This window comes from Doryrhamphus excisus, chromosome 10 (genome assembly GCF_030265055.1).
Source record: "Doryrhamphus excisus isolate RoL2022-K1 chromosome 10, RoL_Dexc_1.0, whole genome shotgun sequence".
NCBI lineage: Eukaryota > Metazoa > Chordata > Actinopteri > Syngnathiformes > Syngnathidae > Doryrhamphus > Doryrhamphus excisus.
The window spans coordinates 10,511,653-10,531,451 of NC_080475.1; the positions used below are offsets into that span (position 1 = coordinate 10,511,653).

Consider the following 19,799-nt stretch of genomic DNA (forward strand, 5'->3'; position numbering starts at 1 on the left):
CGGAGAAAAGGGAGGAGTTACACACTGGGGGGGGCGGGGGGGGGGCAGCAGTGGGTGGCGACACTCAACATCTGGCTCCACTTAAGAGGAAATAAATACATCTCTATTTATTTCTCTCATTATTGTTACACCGCCATCACAGCCAATGTAGAACCATCGTGCTAACTAGCATAGCCGCTTACACCTTTCGTAACAACACGCGTCTTCTCTGCTCAAATATCTATATGTACTACTATATATACTACTATACTATATACTACATATACTTCACTCTTCTTCCAAACCTTTGCTTTCTCTTTTTGCATAAATATACGGACACTTTTTGTACACTTTATTCCACTAATAGGATTACTTGATTCCCATTGACTTTGTTCCTATAATACTATGCCTTTATTCCCATAATATGATGACTTATTCCTATACTATGACTTTGTTCCCATCATATTATGACTTTATTCCCATCGTATTGTTATTTTATTCCCATAATAAGATGACTTTATTCCCATCGTATGCTTTTATTCTCAGCATGATGACTTTATTCCAATAATATTGTGACTTTATTCCCATTATATGACTTTATTCCCACAATATGATTACTTTATTTCATATGATTACTTTATTCCCCTAATATAATGACTTTAATCCATCATATGATGACTTTATTCCCCTAATATAATGACTTTAATCCATCATATGATGACTTTAGTGCTATAACATTATGACTTATTCCCTAACCAATTTTTTTTTTAAATGGCAACTTTATTTTGTTTTGTTTCTTTAAAAAACGAAAAATAAAATGTGTGGGCACCCACGATCTCATAGTAATTTTGTTTTGGTCATTATTAGTTTGTGTTGTTGTTATTTAGCATTATTGTTAATGTTTTATTTTGTTGTAGTGTTGTTTAGAAAAATGCAATTGTGCGTGACTTTTGCGCCTCCTGGTGCCCGAAGCAGTGCAGTGCAATTATAGTAATATTATAGTAATAATAACAACAATATTACTAATAATTCTGTATTATTGGATGTGTTAAGTTTGATTGCAAGACGTATATTTAGATATAGATATATAGATAAATTCCACCACACTATACACAGATATAAGAAGAATGTAGCGAATGTTGTCACCTGCAGCGACACGGACAAACACTAGGTGGCAGCAGAGGCAGCGATATAAACACTAATGGCAGCCAAACGAGCAGAATGTCATTTTTACACTTAATAAAATCAATAATTCATAATAGAATGTAAACATATAAGACAACCAGTGGATATAATTACAGCAGATGGTTGAACCGCAATGGTTGAACAAAGGCTACTGAGTTTCTTGATATCACATAACCGCCACAATCAATCAACTCATCAATAATTCACCTTCACGGGTGTGCGCGCGCATGCGCGGGGGGGTGGCACTCTTTCCAAGTATTTTCTGGTTAACTCTTTCCGCAGACTTCTCAGACCGGAACCTTTACAAACCTCAGTACGCTAACGAGCTCACGAGCCCCGGAGAGTCGTCCACTTTCCCGCCTGCAATCGGGACTCACGAGTACTCGTCTGTGTTATGACTCGTTCACGCGCGCTCTTGCTACCGCTAGCTAACATGAAAAACCAGGGTAACCGGGTAACGTGCATGTGCGCTCTGTGACGGGCGGTTCGAGTGAATCGAATACCCGATTGAATTCAGTAAGTGAATCATTTCATCAAACGAGACATTCTTGTTTTTGTCCTATTATAGGGAGCACGTTTTGGTTCGGCGGCTGCGCAGTACAGGCTAAAATGGCATTACTGCGTGTGTGTGTGTGTGTGTGTGGTATACAAATGTGCCATTTGTCAGCACTTTAAGGGCCCGCCAGGCCCTCAATAACAAATGTGTTTACGAGCAGAGCCGACGAGGGGATTCGCGGCTTAAAACCCTCGATCAATAAGGGAATTGTGAGCACAGGACAGCCAGGACAGGACAGTCAGTTCACTTCCAGATGATGGAAATGTCATAAAGATCATATTTCAGTCAAAACAACACCTTCTAATCGCTGCAAGGACTTTCTAATAAATCAATAAATTAAATAATTGTGTTCTTATGCTAGCTATAATCTACAAAAAGTTGCATTTTAATTCATACTTCATAAATAATACATTAAATACTGTAATTAACATCAACGGAAATGAATCTAAATGACCTTTAGACCTGAAATAAAGACATTATGAATGATAATATAAACTGAAAGAGTGGGCGCGGCTCACTCACATGACGTCACCCCCTCCCTGCCAGGCCGCCTGCCAGCGGTCCGGGTCCATCAGGTCCTCTCATGTCTTGATGCGGTGAAGCTTTGTCATCTCCGACTTGGCTTCAGGATGTCGTGTTCTCCATCTGGAATGACGAGCACAAGCCACTCTGACCCCTGGTAATGACATTTTTATTCTTATTCTTGTGTGTGTGTGTGTGTGTGTGTGTGATTGGGCAATATTTTTCCTGTGTTGGGGGAAAAAAAGCCCACATGTACACAACTTCCTGTTGTGAGAAAAGCTTAGAAAGCTGTCCATGTGCGATACGCTCTGTTGCAATTCAGCAGCACACTGCTGTGCTTCATTTAAGTAGTACTACAAGTACTTGGAGTACACATTTGGACCTAAAAGACGGGGACAGGGACCACTTGGTCCATGATTGAAGCTTTGTTTGTTTTTTTTGGGAAGGAGGCGCAAAAAACCCTTAAGTCTCCAGGAAAACCTCATCAAGAATTCACTTTAGTCCTTTGATCGGCCCTCAGCACATTAATTATGAAATACCAACAAAAACTGGAATTTTACAAGAATGGTTGGTAATGTATGTAAATGAGGTTGAGAAAAAATAGTATTAAAGTTATGCTTAATAGTGGGGATTCGAACCCGGGGTGTTTGCTATGAAGTCCAGATTGCTATGTCAAAATATTATGGGAATATAATTATAATATTATGGGAATAAAGTGAAAATATTATGAGAATAGTCATGATATTATGGGAATAATGCCATCATATTACAGGAATAAACTCATATCACGGGAACAAAGTAATATTACGGAAAAAAGTAATCATATTACGGGAATAAACTCATCGTATTTACGGAAATAAACTCATTGTATTTATGGGAATAAACCCATAATATTACGAGAATAAACTCATGATATCACTGGAACAAAGTAATATTACGGGAACAAAAGTCATCATATTACAGGAATAAACTCATCATATTTATAGGAATAAACTAATCATTATACAGGAATAAACGCATCATTATACAGGAATAAGCTGATCATATTGCGGAAAGAAACTCATATGGGAATAAACTCATCATATTACGGGAATAAACTCATCATATTACGGGAATGAACTCATCATATTACAGAATAAACTCATGGGAATAAATTCATCATATTACGGGAATAAAGTCATCATATTTATGGGAATAAACTAATCATATTACGGGAATAAACTCATCATATTACAGAATTAACTCATTATGGGAATAAATTCATCATATTACGTGAATAAACTCGTCATATTTATGGGAATAAACTAATCATATTACAGAATAAACTCATTATGGGATAAATTCATCATATTACGGGAATAAACTCATCATATTTATGGGAATAAACTAATCATGTTCCGAAATAAACTCATATTATGGGAATAAATTCATCATATTACGGGAATAAACTCATCATATTTATGGGAATAAACTCATACTATGGGAATAAATTCATCATATTATGGGAATAAACTCATCATATTATGGGAATAAACTAATCATATTACGGAATAAACTCATATTATGGGAATAAATTCATCATATTATGGGAATAAACTCATCATATTATGGGAATAAACTAATCATATTACGGAATAAACTCATATTATGGGAATAAATTCATCATATTACAGGAATAAACTCATCATATTATGGGAATAAAGTCATGATACAGCGATCACATGACATCAGGCTTTGCTCCTTGAATATTCGTTACCATGGAGGATCGATCCCGTTAGTCGGCTTTGTGCGTCTACCGTAGACGGCTAATCACGTTCCAGTGGAAACACGCCAACAGTGTCGGTATCTTCTGTGTTCTAACAGGACGGCTGCTGACTTCCCGCCATCTTTTTGATGCCATCTCGGAACGGCGGAGGCGTTTTTACCGGACAAGTCGGGCACGGTGTTCCGGCATGATGGAGTCCCAGGACCAGTGCCACAGCAAGCACCACATGGACTCGGGCGGCAGCCCGGCTATCAGCGCCGTCATGTTCGCCGCCGGCATCCTGGGCAACGTGGCCGCCCTGGCCATCCTGGAGATCCGGCGCCGGCGCCGCACGGGGGCAGTGACCGGCCACGGCCGCACGCCGTTCCAGGTCCTCATCACGTCTCTGGTGGTGACGGACTTGGGCGGGACGTGTCTGATCAGCCCGCTGGTGCAGGTGTCGTACTCCGGCAACGTCACCCTGGAGGGGATGACGCCCGCCACCCACGCCGTGTGCTCCTACTTTGGCTTCAGCATGACCTTCTTCAGCTTGGCCACCATGTCGCTGCTCTTGGCCACGGCGCTGGAAAGGTGCTTAGCCATCGGCCACCCCTACCTGTACAGCCGCCGCGTCACCAGGAAGTGCGCCTACGTGGCCATCCCGGCCGTCTTCCTGCTCTGCGTCACGTTCTGCCTCCTCCCTTTCCTGGGTTTCGGTAAATACGTACAGTACTGCCCCGGCACGTGGTGCTTCATCGACATGAATCCGGAGAGGACGGAGGACAGGGTCTACGCCAACCTGTACGCCACCGTCATGTTGCTGCTGGTGCTCGCCGTGGCGGCGTGCAACGCCTTCGTGGTCTACCAGCTGCTTCGCATGTATCGGCGCCGCAGGATCGGCCAGGGCTCCGTGGCGGCTAACGTGCGGCCCAACCCCGCGTCCTTGGCCGAGGAGGTGGAGCATCTCATCCTGCTGGTCTTCATGACCGTCATCTTCATCATCTGCACGCTGCCCCTAGTGGTGAGGACGCACGATACCTAGTCTGGCCTAAAGGAAGGACTGCCGCACCCTTTATTGGTCAGGAGCCTACTGTGCCGCTACCGTAACGCTACCGTAACACCACTGTACCGCTACCGTAATGCTTCCGTAACGCTACCGTAACGCTACCGTAACACCACTGTACCGCTACCGCAATGCTTCCGTACCGCTACCGTAACGCTTCCATACTGCTACCGTATTGGTTCTGTACCACTACCGTAACACTACTGTACCACTACCGTGATGCTTCCGTACCGCTACCGTAACACCACTGTACCGCTAACGAAACGCTTCCGTACCGCTACCGTAACACTACTGTACCGCTTCCGTAACACCACTGTACCGCTACCGTAAAGCTTCCGTACCACTACCGTAATGCTTCTGTACCGCTACCGAACGCTTCCGTACCGCTACCGTATTGTTTCTGTACCACTACCGTAACACTACTGTACCGCTACCGTAACACTACTGTACCGCTACCGTAATGCCTCCGTACCACTACTGTAACACCACCGTACCACTACCGTAACACCACTGTACCGCTAACGTAACGCTACTGTAACACTACTGTACCACTACTGTAATGCTTCCATACCTCCACCGAACGCTTCCGGACCGCTACCGTAATGCTTCCGTACCGCTACTGTAACGCTTCTGTACCACTACCGTGACACTTCTGTACCGCTTCCACACCGCTACTGTACGGCTAGCCACACACACAATTTCCATTTGCTTCCACAGTATCAGATGTTCAACAATTCATCCTTGAAACCAGGAGGGGCGTCTTTATTAATGAATAGATTGATTGATTGATTGATTGATGATTTAATGATTTAATATACTTTAATAGAACAGCATCTTTTTGTGGAGGGAGGAGGTTCTTCTTCTGCTTTTTTACTGTAACCATTAGAGGATTAGGGTGAGGTTATACTATAATAGGATTAGGATTAGAAGGTTAGGATTAGGATGAGGTTTTATTATAACAGGATTAGGTAGGATTAGAGGGTTAGGTTTAGGATGAGGTTTTACTATAATAGGATTAGGATTAGAGGGTTAGGATTAGGGTGTGTTCATATTATAATTTGTGCTGTCAATGGATTGAAACATTTGATCACGATTAATCTCATTTGTCCATAGTTAACTCAGAATGAATCGCATTTAATCAATAGACAGCCCTAATTAGAATAGGTGATATTATAATGGGATTAGGATTAGAGGGTTAGGATAAAAGTTAGCATAGCATTGAACTATGAAGCCCTGCTGGCTTGATAAAGAATATATCCACTTTCTTCTTCCTTTGAGGTAGCATAGCATGATGTGTTTTTCAATGTGCTTTAGAAATAAACCTTGACCTTGACCCCGCTGTGGTCGGCTTCCAGGTCCGCGTGTACATCAACTCGGCGGGAGCACGCAAGGAATCGCACCAGCTGGACCTGATCGCCCTCCGCTTCATCTCCGTCAACTCCATCGTGGACCCGTGGGTGTTCATCCTCCTCTCCCCCGGCGTGCTGCACTTCTGCTGGGCCGCCATCCGCAAAGCTCCGACCGGCTCGCCTGAGGCCCGCCACCTCCGCAAAGATGGCGGCGTCAGCGTGGAGCTAGCTCGGCCACCGGCGGACAACACGCAGCCGAGTGCGCTTGGAGAAAGCGTATGAGCGCAGGGTTTGGTTCTCGACCTCGCCAAAGCCTTCCAGACGTCCACGCTGATGGGCTGATGTCATCTTTGGGGGCGGGGGGCATATGTGGGGGCACCTTGGGAAAGTACCAGAAAACATTTGCAGTCAAAATACTCAAAGTCATTTTGGGATTATAAACACGTAATGTTTTAGGATCACATACACTTTAAATGAATATGAATATTTAAAAATATATATTTATCCTAAAGTCGGAATATGATTCAAATCTAAACAACTAAATTCATTGTTGGAAAATTAGCTTGTGGAATTAGTGGAATAAAGTCACAATAGTACAAAACCAAACACTTCAGATATTTTGGGGGGGGGGGAAGAAATATAAAAAATGTAATTTTATGACAATGATCATACTATGGGAATAAGTCATCATATTATGGGAATAAAGTCCTCATATTATCGGAATAAAGTAAAAATATTATGAAAATAACATCACATTATTGGATTAATGTCAATATGGGAATAAAGTCATGACATTATTGGAATAAAGTCAATACATGGGAATAACAACATCATATTATTAGAATAAAGTCCTCATATTATGGGAATAAGGTCATGATAGAATGGGAATAAAGTCATAATACAGGAATGAAGTCCTCATATTATGGGAATAAAGTCATCATATAAGGGGAATAAAGTCATAATATTACAAGAAGAAAATTGAAAAGAAAAATAGAAATAAATGGACTTTTTCCAGTTTATTCCTCTAAAATGAAAACATCGATTATTGTGACCCCCCCCCCCCCCCAAGTTTTGCTGCTGTTTTTTGTTCTGGAAAATGTTCTTGTGAGATGCTATTTTTCCAAAGCAGGCACCACCTGCTGTTAGCAAGACTGTTAGCTAGCCTGGATGCTAACATTGCTGGACCGTCGTCTTTGTGCTGCTCATCTGTGACACGTTGCCTTACTCTTCTAAGTGTGTAATTGTATAAAGTACTGCAAAGTACTGTGCTGTACAACATTTCTAATCACATATTATATTTAACATGAAGGAAAAAAAAGGTTCTTCTGATGTCATTTTGGGAAAAGGAGGGTGGGAAAAAAGAGAATATTATGGGAATCAAGTCCAAATATTATTAGATGAAAATTCACACAAAAAAAACTACAAATATTTGGAAAATTCCCCCCGAAAATATCAGAAATGTGACAAAAGAGCTTAATTGAAAGAGAATAAAGTCATATTGTAAGCATAAAGCTGGAATATTGTCAGGGAGGTGTTACCGTGGGCGTCCCAGCATGAATGCGGGGATGAGTGACGGCCTGTCAGGCTAATGAAGCATTAGCGGGACCAGACACCCCCACCTGACCCACCTAACCCACTTTACCCTCCCTCAATGCTCATCAAGCTGCTCCGTGTATTGCATCATCAGGAAGGAAGGACATAGACAGCATCTATCTCTTCCTGCCAAGGATGCTCCCGGCAGCCTACAAACTTAGACCACGTCTTCACCAGAGACCAGAGACCACCTCCGCCTACTGGAGGGGGGGGGGGGGGGGGGTGGCAACGTGCGGCCCCAGCAGCCTCGAAAAACATCACTTCATGAGAACATACATACTTCATAATACTTCATGAGACATAGCATCCAGGCCAAATATTCATATTCATATTAATATTCAATAATACCCTTGGAAAAATAGGATTATATCACAAATACACAATTATGTTGAAGAAAAGTTATCATATTACAGGAATAAAGTCATATTACAGGAATAAAGTCATACTACTGCAATAAAGTCATCATATGATGGGAATAAAGTCCTCACAGTACGGGAATAAAGTCCTCATATGATGGGAATAAAGTCCTCATATGATGGGAATAAAGTCATCATATGATGGGAATAAAGTCCTCACAGTACGGGAATAAAGTCCTCACAGTACGGGAATAAAGTCCTCACAGTACGGGAATAAAGTCCTCATATGATGGGAATAAAGTCCTTGTAGTACGGGAATAAAGTCCTCGTAGTACGGGAATAAAGTCCTCGTAGTACGGGAATAAAGTCCTCGTAGTACGGGAATAAAGTCCTCATATGATGGGAATAAAGTCCTCATATGATGGGAATAAAGTCCTCATATGATGGGAATAAAGTCACCATAGTACGGGAATAAAGTCACCATAGTACGGGAATAAAGTCCTCACAGTACGGGAATAAAGTCCTCATATGATGGGAATAAAGTCATCATAGTACGGGAATAAAGTCATCATAGTACGGGAATAAAGTCCTCATAGTACGGGAATAAAGTCCTCATATGATGGGAATAAAGTCATCATATGGTGGGAATAAAGTCATCATATGGTGGGAATAAAGTCATCATATGGTGGGAATAAAGTCCTCATATGATGGGAATAAAGTCCTCATATGATGGGAATAAAGTCCTCATATGATGGGAATAAAGTCATCATATGATGGGAATAAAGTCCTCATATGATGGGAATAAAGTCCTCATATGATGGGAATAAAGTCCTTATATGATGGCAATATCTACAGATGGTTTCCTTGTTGATTGGCCAATAAAAAGCAGCTATGGACATGCTAAGACGTATTAGCTAAAGCCACTTGTTCTTATTTATAGCAATATGAAAATGTGCACCAAGACGGGAACTGACCTGGACTTGGGCTCGGTCAAGTCCTCCACCAAGGATTCTCGCCATCAGAACTCAGAGCGGTCCGGCACTCGGAAGGAGGAACGTGCCCTTTCATCCTCTGAGGTCGACTCGGCCGTATCCGCCTCCTCTTCTTCTTCTTCGTGGTCTTCCAGGCCAGGCTCCTCCTCATCCATGACCTCCAGGAAGTGATAGAAGTCCACGGTGGGAGGCCAGTCGTCTTCCTTTAACATTCCTATACACCAATTTGCACTTTATTCCCACAGCGAGTGGGAGCGCTCCCACGTAGACGTGGATTCTTACCGGCAGGAGATTCTCTGGCGTCCTCCACCCGCTGCAGCCAGCCCAGGACGGAGGGGGCCAGGATGGGGGAGTAAGGCGGGTACTGGTACACCTGGGGTCCGCCGGGCAAGTGGGTGAGAAGCAGAGCCGGCAGCGGGGGCATGGAGCCCAGGTAGGAGTCCAGGACCAACATGGCCGCTGGGGTGCGCCCGCTGCAATACACACACACACACACATTTACAACAATAAAAGGTGCAAACTCAGGACTTTATTCTCCTAAATTCACTATTTCATTCTCATACAGTTACTGGAATAACACTGGGAATATAGCGACAACTTTATCCTCGTAAATGGTTGACTTTTTACGAGACAGTCTCTCCCTCTAGCTCAAAGTAGGTTGGGATAGGCTCCAGCATACTCCCACCCTAGTGGGAATAAGCAGCATAGAAAAAGAATAGATGGATGACTTTATTCTCAAAATATTCTGGATTTATTCTCGCTTTATTTACAAGAATAATGTAAATTTATGAGAATAACATTGTAAATGTATTACTTCATTCTTGTACATTTATGACTCTGTAATGTCATAAATGGAAACCGGAATAATACTTTATTACTGTAACTTTACAGGAATAAACTTGTAAGTTTACAGTGTTTACTCGTAAATTTATGGGAATAAAGTCGCTGTCATTGAAGTTCTTCTCCTGCTAATTAATGACTTTATTCTCACTTCATTTTCGAGAATTAATTAGTAAATTTAGGATATGTAAATGCACAACTTTTTTCTCGCAAATGACATTATTCTTGTAAATTTACCACTTTATTCCGGCTATGTTTATGAGAATAAAGTTGTAATTTTTTATTACTATTATTTTTATTTTACTTTTTTTTTTTTTAAGTATGATGACTTATTTTATTTTATTATTATTATTAATTTATTTTATTATTATTATTAATTTATTCTTGTACATGTAGGACTTTATTATGGTACATTTATGACTTGATAACCTCATAAATGTATGACTTTATTCTCATAATATTCTGTCTTTATTTACGAAATTAAAGTTGCTACTCCAGGACTTTATTCTGGTAAATTAAGGAGAATAAAGCAGTGAAATCTACCATTTTATTCTTGTAAATTTACGAGGATAAAGTCCTGAATGTTTGACTTTACAGTCATAAAAATGCAAATGTAGGACTGTAATACTATGTTGTATTATATTGTACTATGACTTTTTTCCATATATTTCAAATTGCTGAAAAAGTGTTGAGATGGCAGCGTTACGCTAGTAAGGGTTTTGCCGTACAGGTGGATCCAGCAGGCCAGGTAGCGCTCCATCCTGCGACCTCCCGACTCCAGCGCTTTCCTCATCTCCCCCAGCAGCGCCGTGTTCTGCCTCCGCCCCGCCTCGTCCTCATCCTCGCCCACAAAGAGCAGGAGGAGGGCTTTGCCCCGCCCCAGCAGGGCCGGCAGGTTCTCCACCGTCACTTCAGGCTCAAGACGCAAAAACACCTTCTATTAGTATGATTAGTATCATTTTTATTATTATTATTATTATTATCATTAGCTCTCCTCATAGTTTTATGACTTCAAAAACAGATTTTTTTTCCCCTCTGGAATATTTGACCTCTATGATGCTTACTTGACAGGATTTATTTCAAGCTTATTCTCGGAAAATTTGGACTTTTGCTTCAGAATATTTGCATTTTATTTTTTTATTAATCAATTTTCTTTGCCTAACAGTATGATTTTATTCTCATAAAATTACACCCATGTTTCCTGTTAGGCTGTATATTTTTTCTAAATAAAATTGTAACTTATGTTTGAAATATTAAACTTTATTGCCATAATATTATAATTATAATAATATAAGATATGTTACAATTTATTGGGTTCACAAAAAAAATTCTTAAATATTTCAATATGCCATTTTTTTTTCTTTTTTCGCTTTTTTTGTCCTCAAAATATTTTGACTTTATTATCATAAAACCTGTCAATTTCCTTCTGCTATATTGTGACTTTATTCTATTCTCAGACTATGATTTTTTTCTATTCATAATTTCATTACATTTTCATCAAATTGCAGCTAATTTTTTAAATGTTAACGATTGTAATATTATGACTTTATTGCCTTAATATTATAACCCCCCCCCCCTTTTTAAATACATTTTTTTCATGCTTGGCATGATTTTTGTCTGATCAAATATGAACTGATGTAATATTTGGACTCATATGATGATGACCTGATGCGGTACGTCATGTTACCAAAGGATGCAGCAGCGCCGCCTCGATGCGGGACGGCAAGTCCTCCACGGAGGAAGACAAGGACAAGACGGAGGCGTGGGAGTGCCCCCCTCCCCAGCGTGGAAACAACACGACGGCAGGAAGCTCCACGGAGCGCTCTGCGGCCCTGCACACACGTGGGAATATCCCACCTTTCACTTTATTCTCCTAAAATTCCAGCTCATTTTTCTCCATTTTGAATTTTCAACCGTGTCAATCGTGATGGTGCGGCTTTACCATTCCCGCGCCAGGCCGTCTGTCATCAGCGCGCTCGACACACGCCCTCGTAGCGCCCTCGCCGCTTGCTCAAACGCTGACACGCCTGAAAGAGGAGGAGAGAGAGACGTGGGCATCACATGACACCGAGCCGTGCCGCAACGCCGCTTACGTGAGTGTGAGCGCGTGTTGAACAGTCCCAGCATCCTGTGGGGGGTGGAGCCCGCCAGCGTCGGGTGGGGCACGCCGTCAAGGAATGATGTCACTTCCTGCGGGGTAGAGAGCACGCCGGGAGACGGCGCCAGGCTCCTGGGTCAACACAGACACACGGATTGGATTGGAAACTCTTCATATTCATAGAAATATTCATTTCATTTGAGTAGCATAACATTGAAATATTACATATTACATTAAAAACTAGTTACTTTTTTATGTCACAATATTTGGGGAATAATGTCTTCATATGACAGGAATAACATCTTCAATTTATGGGAATAAAGTGGTAATGTTATAGGAATAAAGTCATCATATTATGGGGGTGTTATGAGAATAAAGTGTTCATGTTTTGGGAATAAAGTCATCATATTACAGGGTGGGAATAAAGTCAAATTGTTATGAGAATAAAGTGGTAATCTTGTGGGAATAAAGTGGTATTATTACAAGAATAAAGTGGTATTATTATGATAATAAAGTGCTATTATTATGATAATAAAGTGGTATTATTACAAGAATAAAGTGGTAATGTTATGATAATAAAGTCATCATATTATGGGGTGGGAATAAAGTCAAATTGTTATGGGAATAAAGTAGTAATGTTGTGGGAATAAAGTGGTATTACAAGAACAAAGTGGTAATGTTATGGGAATAAAGTGGTAATGTTATGGGAATAAAGTGGTAATGTTGTGGGAATAAGGTGGTAATGTTGTGGGAATAAAGTGGTATTACAAGAATAAAGTGGGATTATTACGATAAAGTGCTAATGTTATGGGAATAAAGTGCTAATGTTATGGGAATAAAGTGGTAATGTTATGGGAATAAAGTGGTAATGTTATGGGAATAAAGTCATCATATTATGGGGTGGGAATAAAGTGGTAATGTTGTGGAAATAAAGCGGTATTATTACGAGAATAAAGTAGTAATGTTATGGGAATAAAGTGGTAATGTTATGGGAATAAAGTCATCATATTATGGGGTAGGAATAAAGTCAAATTGTTATGGGAATAAAATGGTAATGTTGTGGGAATAAAGTGGTAATGTTATGGGAATAAAGTGGTAATGTTAAAGTATGTTAAAGTGATAATACTTGTGTTGTAGAGAAAGAGAGAGAGAGAGAAAGAAAGAGAGAGAGAGAGAGAGAGAGAGAGAGCATCTCACAGCAGGATGAAGCCAAGTAGCGCCTGGCACCCCAGCATTCCCGTGTACTCCTGGGGGGGCTCCAGGTGGCGGAGCAGAAGCACGCTGGGAAAGGCAGTGACGGGTGGGAACGCGGCGGCGGGCGGAGACGAGCAGAGGTGACTCCATTCCCCGCAGTCCACCGTGCTCATGTGTACACCTTCAACACCGCTCTCTGTGACGTTCGACACCGTCATCAGCAATACCGCTACTACTAGTACTACTAGTACTACTAGTACTACCAGTACTACTACACACCTGCCAGCGTGTCTGCCACTTCCATGAAGGCGCTGTGGAAAGCCATGGACACGGCATCCCATTCCAGGTAGAAGAGCAGCACCTGGAGACCGCTCTGGGCCAGGGCGGCGGGGAAGCGCTCGGCCGTCAGCCGACTGACGGCGTCGCTACGTGCCCCACCTCTTCCTCCTCGCTTTTCGTACACGCTGCGTGAAACCTCGTCCTCCAACTCCAACCTCCCTGCATGACAGCAACATCAACACAAGGGTTGTGGTGGTGCCAGCCAATCACAGGGCACATATAGACAAACAACCATTCACACTCACATTCATACCTATGGACAATTCCCATCATTCCCATCATATGATGACTTTATTCCCATCATATGAGATGTTTGTCATAGTGACTAAAAATATATGAAGATGTTTTGCTTTACTTAGTAAATGTTAAAATATGAAATGAATTTTACCATCAGACATCAGATCTTCATCCATGTTGTCCCCTCCACCTTCCTGTTCCTTTTTGTCTTGCTGCGTGGCTTCCTGGTGATGAAGGAACATGTCCAACAGCTCATCCAGGTCAGTCAAGGTCAAATACTTGACCTCGGAGCTCTGGAAAGCAGACATGGAGTGGCTATGAGAGGCAAGGAGGTAAAAGGAAGAATGGAGTGGTGTGACTCTACCTTGTCTGATAGTCTATAGGCCACCTCTAGTTCATCACCTGACCTCCTCCTGGGAACACATACACACCTTCCTAAACGCTTCATCACACTACGACAGGAATACTGTCATCATGTTGTAGGAATAAACTCATCATATTATGGGAATAAAGTCAGAACATTATGGGCATAAAGTGACAATATTATGGAAATTAAAGTCATCACATTATGGGACTTAAGTCATCATATGATGGGAATAAAGTCAGAAAATTATAGGAATAAAGTCACCCTATGATGGGAATAAAGCCATCATATTATGGGAACAAAGCCATCATATTATGGGAACAAAGCCATCATATTATGGGAATAAAGTCAGAACATTATGGGAATAAAATCACCCTATGATGGGAATAAAGTGACATTATTATGGGAATTAAAGTAATCATATTATGGGAATAAAGTCATCAAATTATGGGAATAAAGTCATCAAATTATAGGAATAAAGTCATCAAATTATAGGAAGAAATTCATCATCATATTATGGGAATAAAGCCATCATATTATGGGAACAAAGCCATCATATTATGGGAATAAAGTCAGAACATTATGGGAATAAAGTGACATTATTATGGGAATTAAAGTAATCATATTATGGGAATAAAGTCATCAAATTATAGGAATAAATTCATCATATTATGGGAATAAAGTCTTCAAATTATGGGAATAAAGTCATCAAATTATAGGAATAAAGTCATCAAATTATGGGAATAAAGTCATCAAATTATAGGAATAAATTCATCATCATATTATGGGAATGAAGTGACAATAGCATTGACATAAAGTCAGACCATTATGAGACTCAAGGTTCCTCTTGCGTCTTCCTTACCCGTGCACGAGCACCAGCAGGGCGAGGCCACGGAGCCTCCAGGCCAGAGCCTCGGCCGCATCCCGGTCCCAGCGCTTTCCCTGGGGACATGAGAAGAGGAAGACCTGGGGGGTCTGCTGGTAGGGCGAGGGCGGGCCCGGAACGTCGGAGGGGTCTTCGTAGACTTCAGACTGGTGACGTCCAAGAGTCAACATTTCGAGATGTGTTGCTTGTCTTCTTGCTGTGTGTGTGTGTGTGTGTGTTACCAAGAGCGGAGCCTCCATGAGCTGCAGGAAGGTGTGCAGGCTGAGTGCAGAGAGAGGAGTCCTCATGGGAGTCAAAGGGCAGCGCTCGGACTGGGAAGACGCACAGTGGAGGAACCAGACCCCCCACGCTCCCACGACACTAATGGAAAGAGTGGAGAAGATCTCAGCAGGTCGTGACGACACCATGACGCGACGACACCACGACGCGACGACACCATGACGTGACGACACCAACCTACCCCAGTTGCTTCAGAACCGGACCCCCCGTGATCAGGATAAACTGGTACTTGGACCCATACACGTATGCCGTCTCCATGATCCATCTGTGCTCTACACACACACACACACACACACACACATAAAGTTATGAATAATCATAACTTTATTCCCATAAGATTTCTACTTTGTTCTCATGATATTGCAACTTCTTTCTTGTTGGAGTATAGACTTTTTTTCTACTAATATTGTGACTTTTTTCTCATAAAATTTCAAATGTTTTTTGTCTTAACTTTTATGTAAATGAGATTGGGATGAAAGTCATAATATGGGAATAATGTCAAAGTAATAAAGTCATCATATCATGGGAATAAAGTCATTATATTACAGGAATAAAGTCATTATATTATGGGAATAAAGTCATATGACAATAAAGTCATCATATCATGGGAATAAAGTCATGATATTCCAGGAATAAAGTCATCATATGATGGGAATTAAGTCTTGATATAATGGGAATAAAGTCATAATATTATGGGACTACAGTCATCATATAATGGAATAAAATCATAATGGGAATGAAATCAATGTAATGGAAATAAAGTCATAATATTATGGGAATAGCATCATCATATGATGAGGAATAAAGTCATATTACGGGGAATAAACACATGATATTACGGGGAATAAACACATGATATTACGGGGAATAAACACATGATATTACGGGGAATAAACACATAATATTACGGGAATAAACACATAATATTACGGGAATAAACACATAATATTACGGGGAATAAACACATAATATTACGGGGAATAAACACATAATATTACGGGAATAAACACATGATATTACGGGGAATAAACACATGATATTACGGGGAATAAACACATGATATTACGGGAAGAAACACATAATATTACGGGAATAAACACATAATATTACGGGAAGAAACACATAATATTACGGGAATAAACACATAATATTACGGGAATAAACACATGATATTACGGGAAGAAACACATGATATTAAAGCAGACAACTGAAGAATAAATTAGAAATATTGAAGGAAAAAAAGGTGTTGGGTGTCATGTGGTCCCGTCCCCAGGCGGGTGGGATCGGACTAAGTGAGCTTGGTGAATGACTCCCCCAACGGAGCCGTACCTTGTGTCCCCAGACTGCTGACATAAGCCAACACCAGGTCCTTCTTCCCCCTGCACCTCTTCTCCATGGCCAGCAGGTCGGCGCCAGAATGCACATACTTCACCTCCTCTCGCAAAATGGCACTGAAGAATAGAGAAAAACACATAAAAGCATCAAACAATAACAAAAATACATATAAATAAAAAATACAGTTACAAAAAATAAAAATGACCAAGAACAGTAAGGAAAAAAAGAACATTGAACGACAGAGTTAAGGAACTACTGCAGCAAGACTAGACAAAGATCCTCTATAACAGGAAGATGGCCGTCTTTCTGCTGACTTACAAGAGGACTTCAGAGACGATGGAGTTGACGTCAAACACGGTGTCCAGATCCAAAGCGGCCAGCTCCTTACCCCCCCTTCAAAAGAGACGCGTCAGGAGTGAGAAACAAACAACAAAAACCACCAAGTGCGCTCGGTACCCAAAGACAAAGGCGGCGTTTGGAGCCCTCGCTTTCACGCAGTGGGACGGAATCATCTCCTGGTTGCACTTCATCTGCAAACACACATACAGTATACAGTATACAGTATATATCAAATACTACACAACTCAGGACGTATCATTTTCTTTCCTTTGACTCTCAGCAGTTGTTTTCATTTTCCAACTGTTTCATTATGACTTTATTCTAAGAATATTGGACTTTATTGCCCAATCTTATTTTCCAAAAACAACACCTTTATTTTGCTTTGTTTCTCATAATATGAGAAGAAAGTATTCCAACTTTATGCTCCTACCTTTCCCACCAGGATTCCATACTCCTGCAGAGCCTGTGCAGACTTTTCCAACTCCCCCAAGAAGAGTGAGATGGTTGGAGAGGCTGAAGACAAAGTAGAGTAGACACATATGATAATGATGATGATGATTATTATTAATATTGTTATAATTAAGGTTGCATTGATCCAGTGGAGACACACCTTGACTCTCAAAGTAGATAAAAAGCATCTTCCCGGCGTTGAGTTTATCATAGAAGTCCACCGTGGTGAATTCAAGCAAAGGGCCAGACGTGTTGAAGGCGTCTGCGTGTCCTCCCCAATGCATGCACAGCAGGGAGAAAGCCACACGCACCCACATGGTGGACCACCGCACGCTGCAGGGACAAAACACACAAGACACTGCAGCCATCATGCATCTCTTTACATGTTTGTATTTATGTGTAACATTAGACATTACATCCAAGTCCAAGTCCACAAAGCACATGTAGACCGGTTAAGCTAACTCCAATGCAACCTCCAGCACCCTTGCAAGGGTGTAGAGCTGGTCCAGTGTTCCGGGACAAAAACCGCATTGGACCTCTTGAAGCAGAGGTTCGACCAACCATTGTTCCCTTCTCTACAGCACCCTGGAATAGACTTTCCCAGGGAGGCTGAGGAGTGTGATCCTTCATAGTTGGAACACAATTATGGGATTATTTTTATTATTATTATTATGGAAGTAAAGTCTAAATTCAAGAAACAATACAAGCAGTTGAACCAGTCTTGAACCAGTCATGATGTGCTATATATATCACTATATTGACACTTACTATGGTACACATTATGTCATTGGATGCTCATATCACCTTGTACTTCGGTATGTGACAAAAAATTAAAAAATAACGTTTTTCTTATATATAATTTCTTAGTATATCTTTTTATATCAAAGTGGCAGTTCTACAAAGTTCGCTGGTGACATAGATTAGTAATTAGTCACGTGGTCTCTTTCCAAATGATTTATATGACATATTGGTTTGATGTATTACCCACCTGAGAATGTCAACGTAGGTCTCTCCCGGTGCAGAAATAGCAACAAATTGTAGTTAGGAAGAATAACATCATATACATGACGATATCAGACGTCCTCCCGAAGGTGAAAGTATTAACAAACAGTGTTCTTTCGGCTAACATGCCAAGAAAGATGCTTGTTTGTATGCTAGCAGCCGCTCGCATTGTCAAGTCAGTTGGAAGACAAAACAACTTCCGGCTTGGGTTTTCAAGATAAAGGTGTTTAATTGACGAAACCAACGTGAAAACGGCGACACATTCTTTTTCAAAGAAGAAATTAGAGATCAACATTATAAATAACACTTGATACCAACACTAATTAGTTTAAACCGGACAACAATTTGTGCAAGTGTTTTATTTCAGCTTTTATTTTAAAGCACTACTCGCTTTTTCAGAATCGATGGTACAATTGGAAGGTGTCCGAATTCTGGCCAATCACCGCACTGAGGAGGCGGGCAGTTTGTTGGGAGTGGGCGTGTCTCACGCCTGATTCGCCCTGGCGGGGAAACGTCCTGCACTACCGCACCTGCTGACGGCTGTCCCCATTCATACCTTCATATGTTTCTCTTTAGGCAATATGCAAGGCCAAAGCCCAAGTCCAGGTAACTTTGCCACTTTCATATTTTTTCAGATATGCTAAGAAATTATATATATATATATATATATATATATATATATATATATATATATATATATATATATTTACTTATATATAAGTGTATATAGAAGGTGGTAAACTGGTTTATTATCCCCAATATGTCTTATGACGTCTACTATATTGAGTAATAGGAGTCTAAAAGTCACTATAGGGGTGTTATGTCATGTCTACAGAGCTCTAATGATGTTAAAAAGTGTATAGAAGGTGGTAAAAGGGTTTATTATCCCCAATATGTCTTATTTTGTCTTAAGACGCCTACTATATTGAGTAATAGGAGTCTAAAGGTCACTATAGGGGTGTTATGTCATGTCTACAGAGCTCTAATGATATTAAAAAGTGTATATAGAAGGTGGTAAAAAGGTTTATTATCCCTAATATGTCTTATTATGTTTACTATATGGGGTAATAAGAGTCAAAAGATCACTATAGGGGTGT

At 40.9% G+C, this 19,799-nt stretch overlaps 2 protein-coding genes across 8 annotated transcripts in view; one reads left to right on the forward strand and one right to left on the reverse strand.

Moving 5' to 3' along the window:
- ptger2a (prostaglandin E receptor 2a (subtype EP2)) overlaps window positions 1-8,088 on the forward strand; it is a 40,029-nt gene extending 31,941 nt beyond the window's left edge. For 2 of the 4 annotated variants that reach the window (XM_058085911.1, XM_058085912.1), the window contains 2 exons: window positions 4,106-5,007; window positions 6,405-8,088. In XM_058085911.1, the coding sequence (XP_057941894.1) occupies window positions 4,106-5,007; window positions 6,405-6,680 (1,178 nt within the window). In that variant the 3' untranslated portion in view covers window positions 6,681-8,088. Of the gene's footprint in view, window positions 1-995; window positions 1,681-2,266; window positions 2,400-4,105; window positions 5,008-6,404 lie in introns of those variants that run through there. The other 2 variants (XM_058085913.1, XM_058085914.1) reach the window with 2 other exon arrangements.
- LOC131137643 (nidogen-2-like) overlaps window positions 1-18,851 on the reverse strand; it is a 42,021-nt gene extending 23,170 nt beyond the window's left edge. Inside the window, exons 1-20 of one of the 4 annotated variants that reach the window (XM_058085824.1) lie at window positions 18,689-18,851; window positions 17,861-18,033; window positions 17,681-17,763; window positions 17,368-17,441; window positions 17,230-17,304; window positions 16,906-17,027; window positions 15,758-15,848; window positions 15,519-15,657; window positions 15,274-15,443; window positions 14,412-14,460; window positions 14,199-14,340; window positions 13,751-13,969; window positions 13,475-13,667; window positions 12,122-12,409; window positions 11,867-12,011; window positions 10,908-11,095; window positions 9,622-9,812; window positions 9,322-9,553; window positions 6,378-6,777; window positions 6-2,365 (exon numbers count right to left, since the gene is read on the reverse strand). In XM_058085824.1, coding sequence (XP_057941807.1) covers window positions 9,366-9,553; window positions 9,622-9,812; window positions 10,908-11,095; window positions 11,867-12,011; window positions 12,122-12,409; window positions 13,475-13,667; window positions 13,751-13,969; window positions 14,199-14,340; window positions 14,412-14,460; window positions 15,274-15,443; window positions 15,519-15,657; window positions 15,758-15,848; window positions 16,906-17,027; window positions 17,230-17,304; window positions 17,368-17,441; window positions 17,681-17,763; window positions 17,861-18,017 — 2,514 coding nt within the window. In that variant the 5' untranslated portion in view covers window positions 18,018-18,033; window positions 18,689-18,851 and the 3' untranslated portion in view covers window positions 6-2,365; window positions 6,378-6,777; window positions 9,322-9,365. Of the gene's footprint in view, window positions 1-5; window positions 2,366-5,825; window positions 6,778-9,321; window positions 9,554-9,621; window positions 9,813-10,907; window positions 11,096-11,866; window positions 12,012-12,121; window positions 12,410-13,474; window positions 13,668-13,750; window positions 13,970-14,198; window positions 14,341-14,411; window positions 14,461-15,273; window positions 15,444-15,518; window positions 15,658-15,757; window positions 15,849-16,905; window positions 17,028-17,229; window positions 17,305-17,367; window positions 17,442-17,680; window positions 17,764-17,860; window positions 18,034-18,688 lie in introns of those variants that run through there. The other 3 variants (XM_058085825.1, XM_058085823.1, XM_058085822.1) reach the window with 3 other exon arrangements.
- Between the last annotated feature and the right edge of the window lie 948 nt (window positions 18,852-19,799).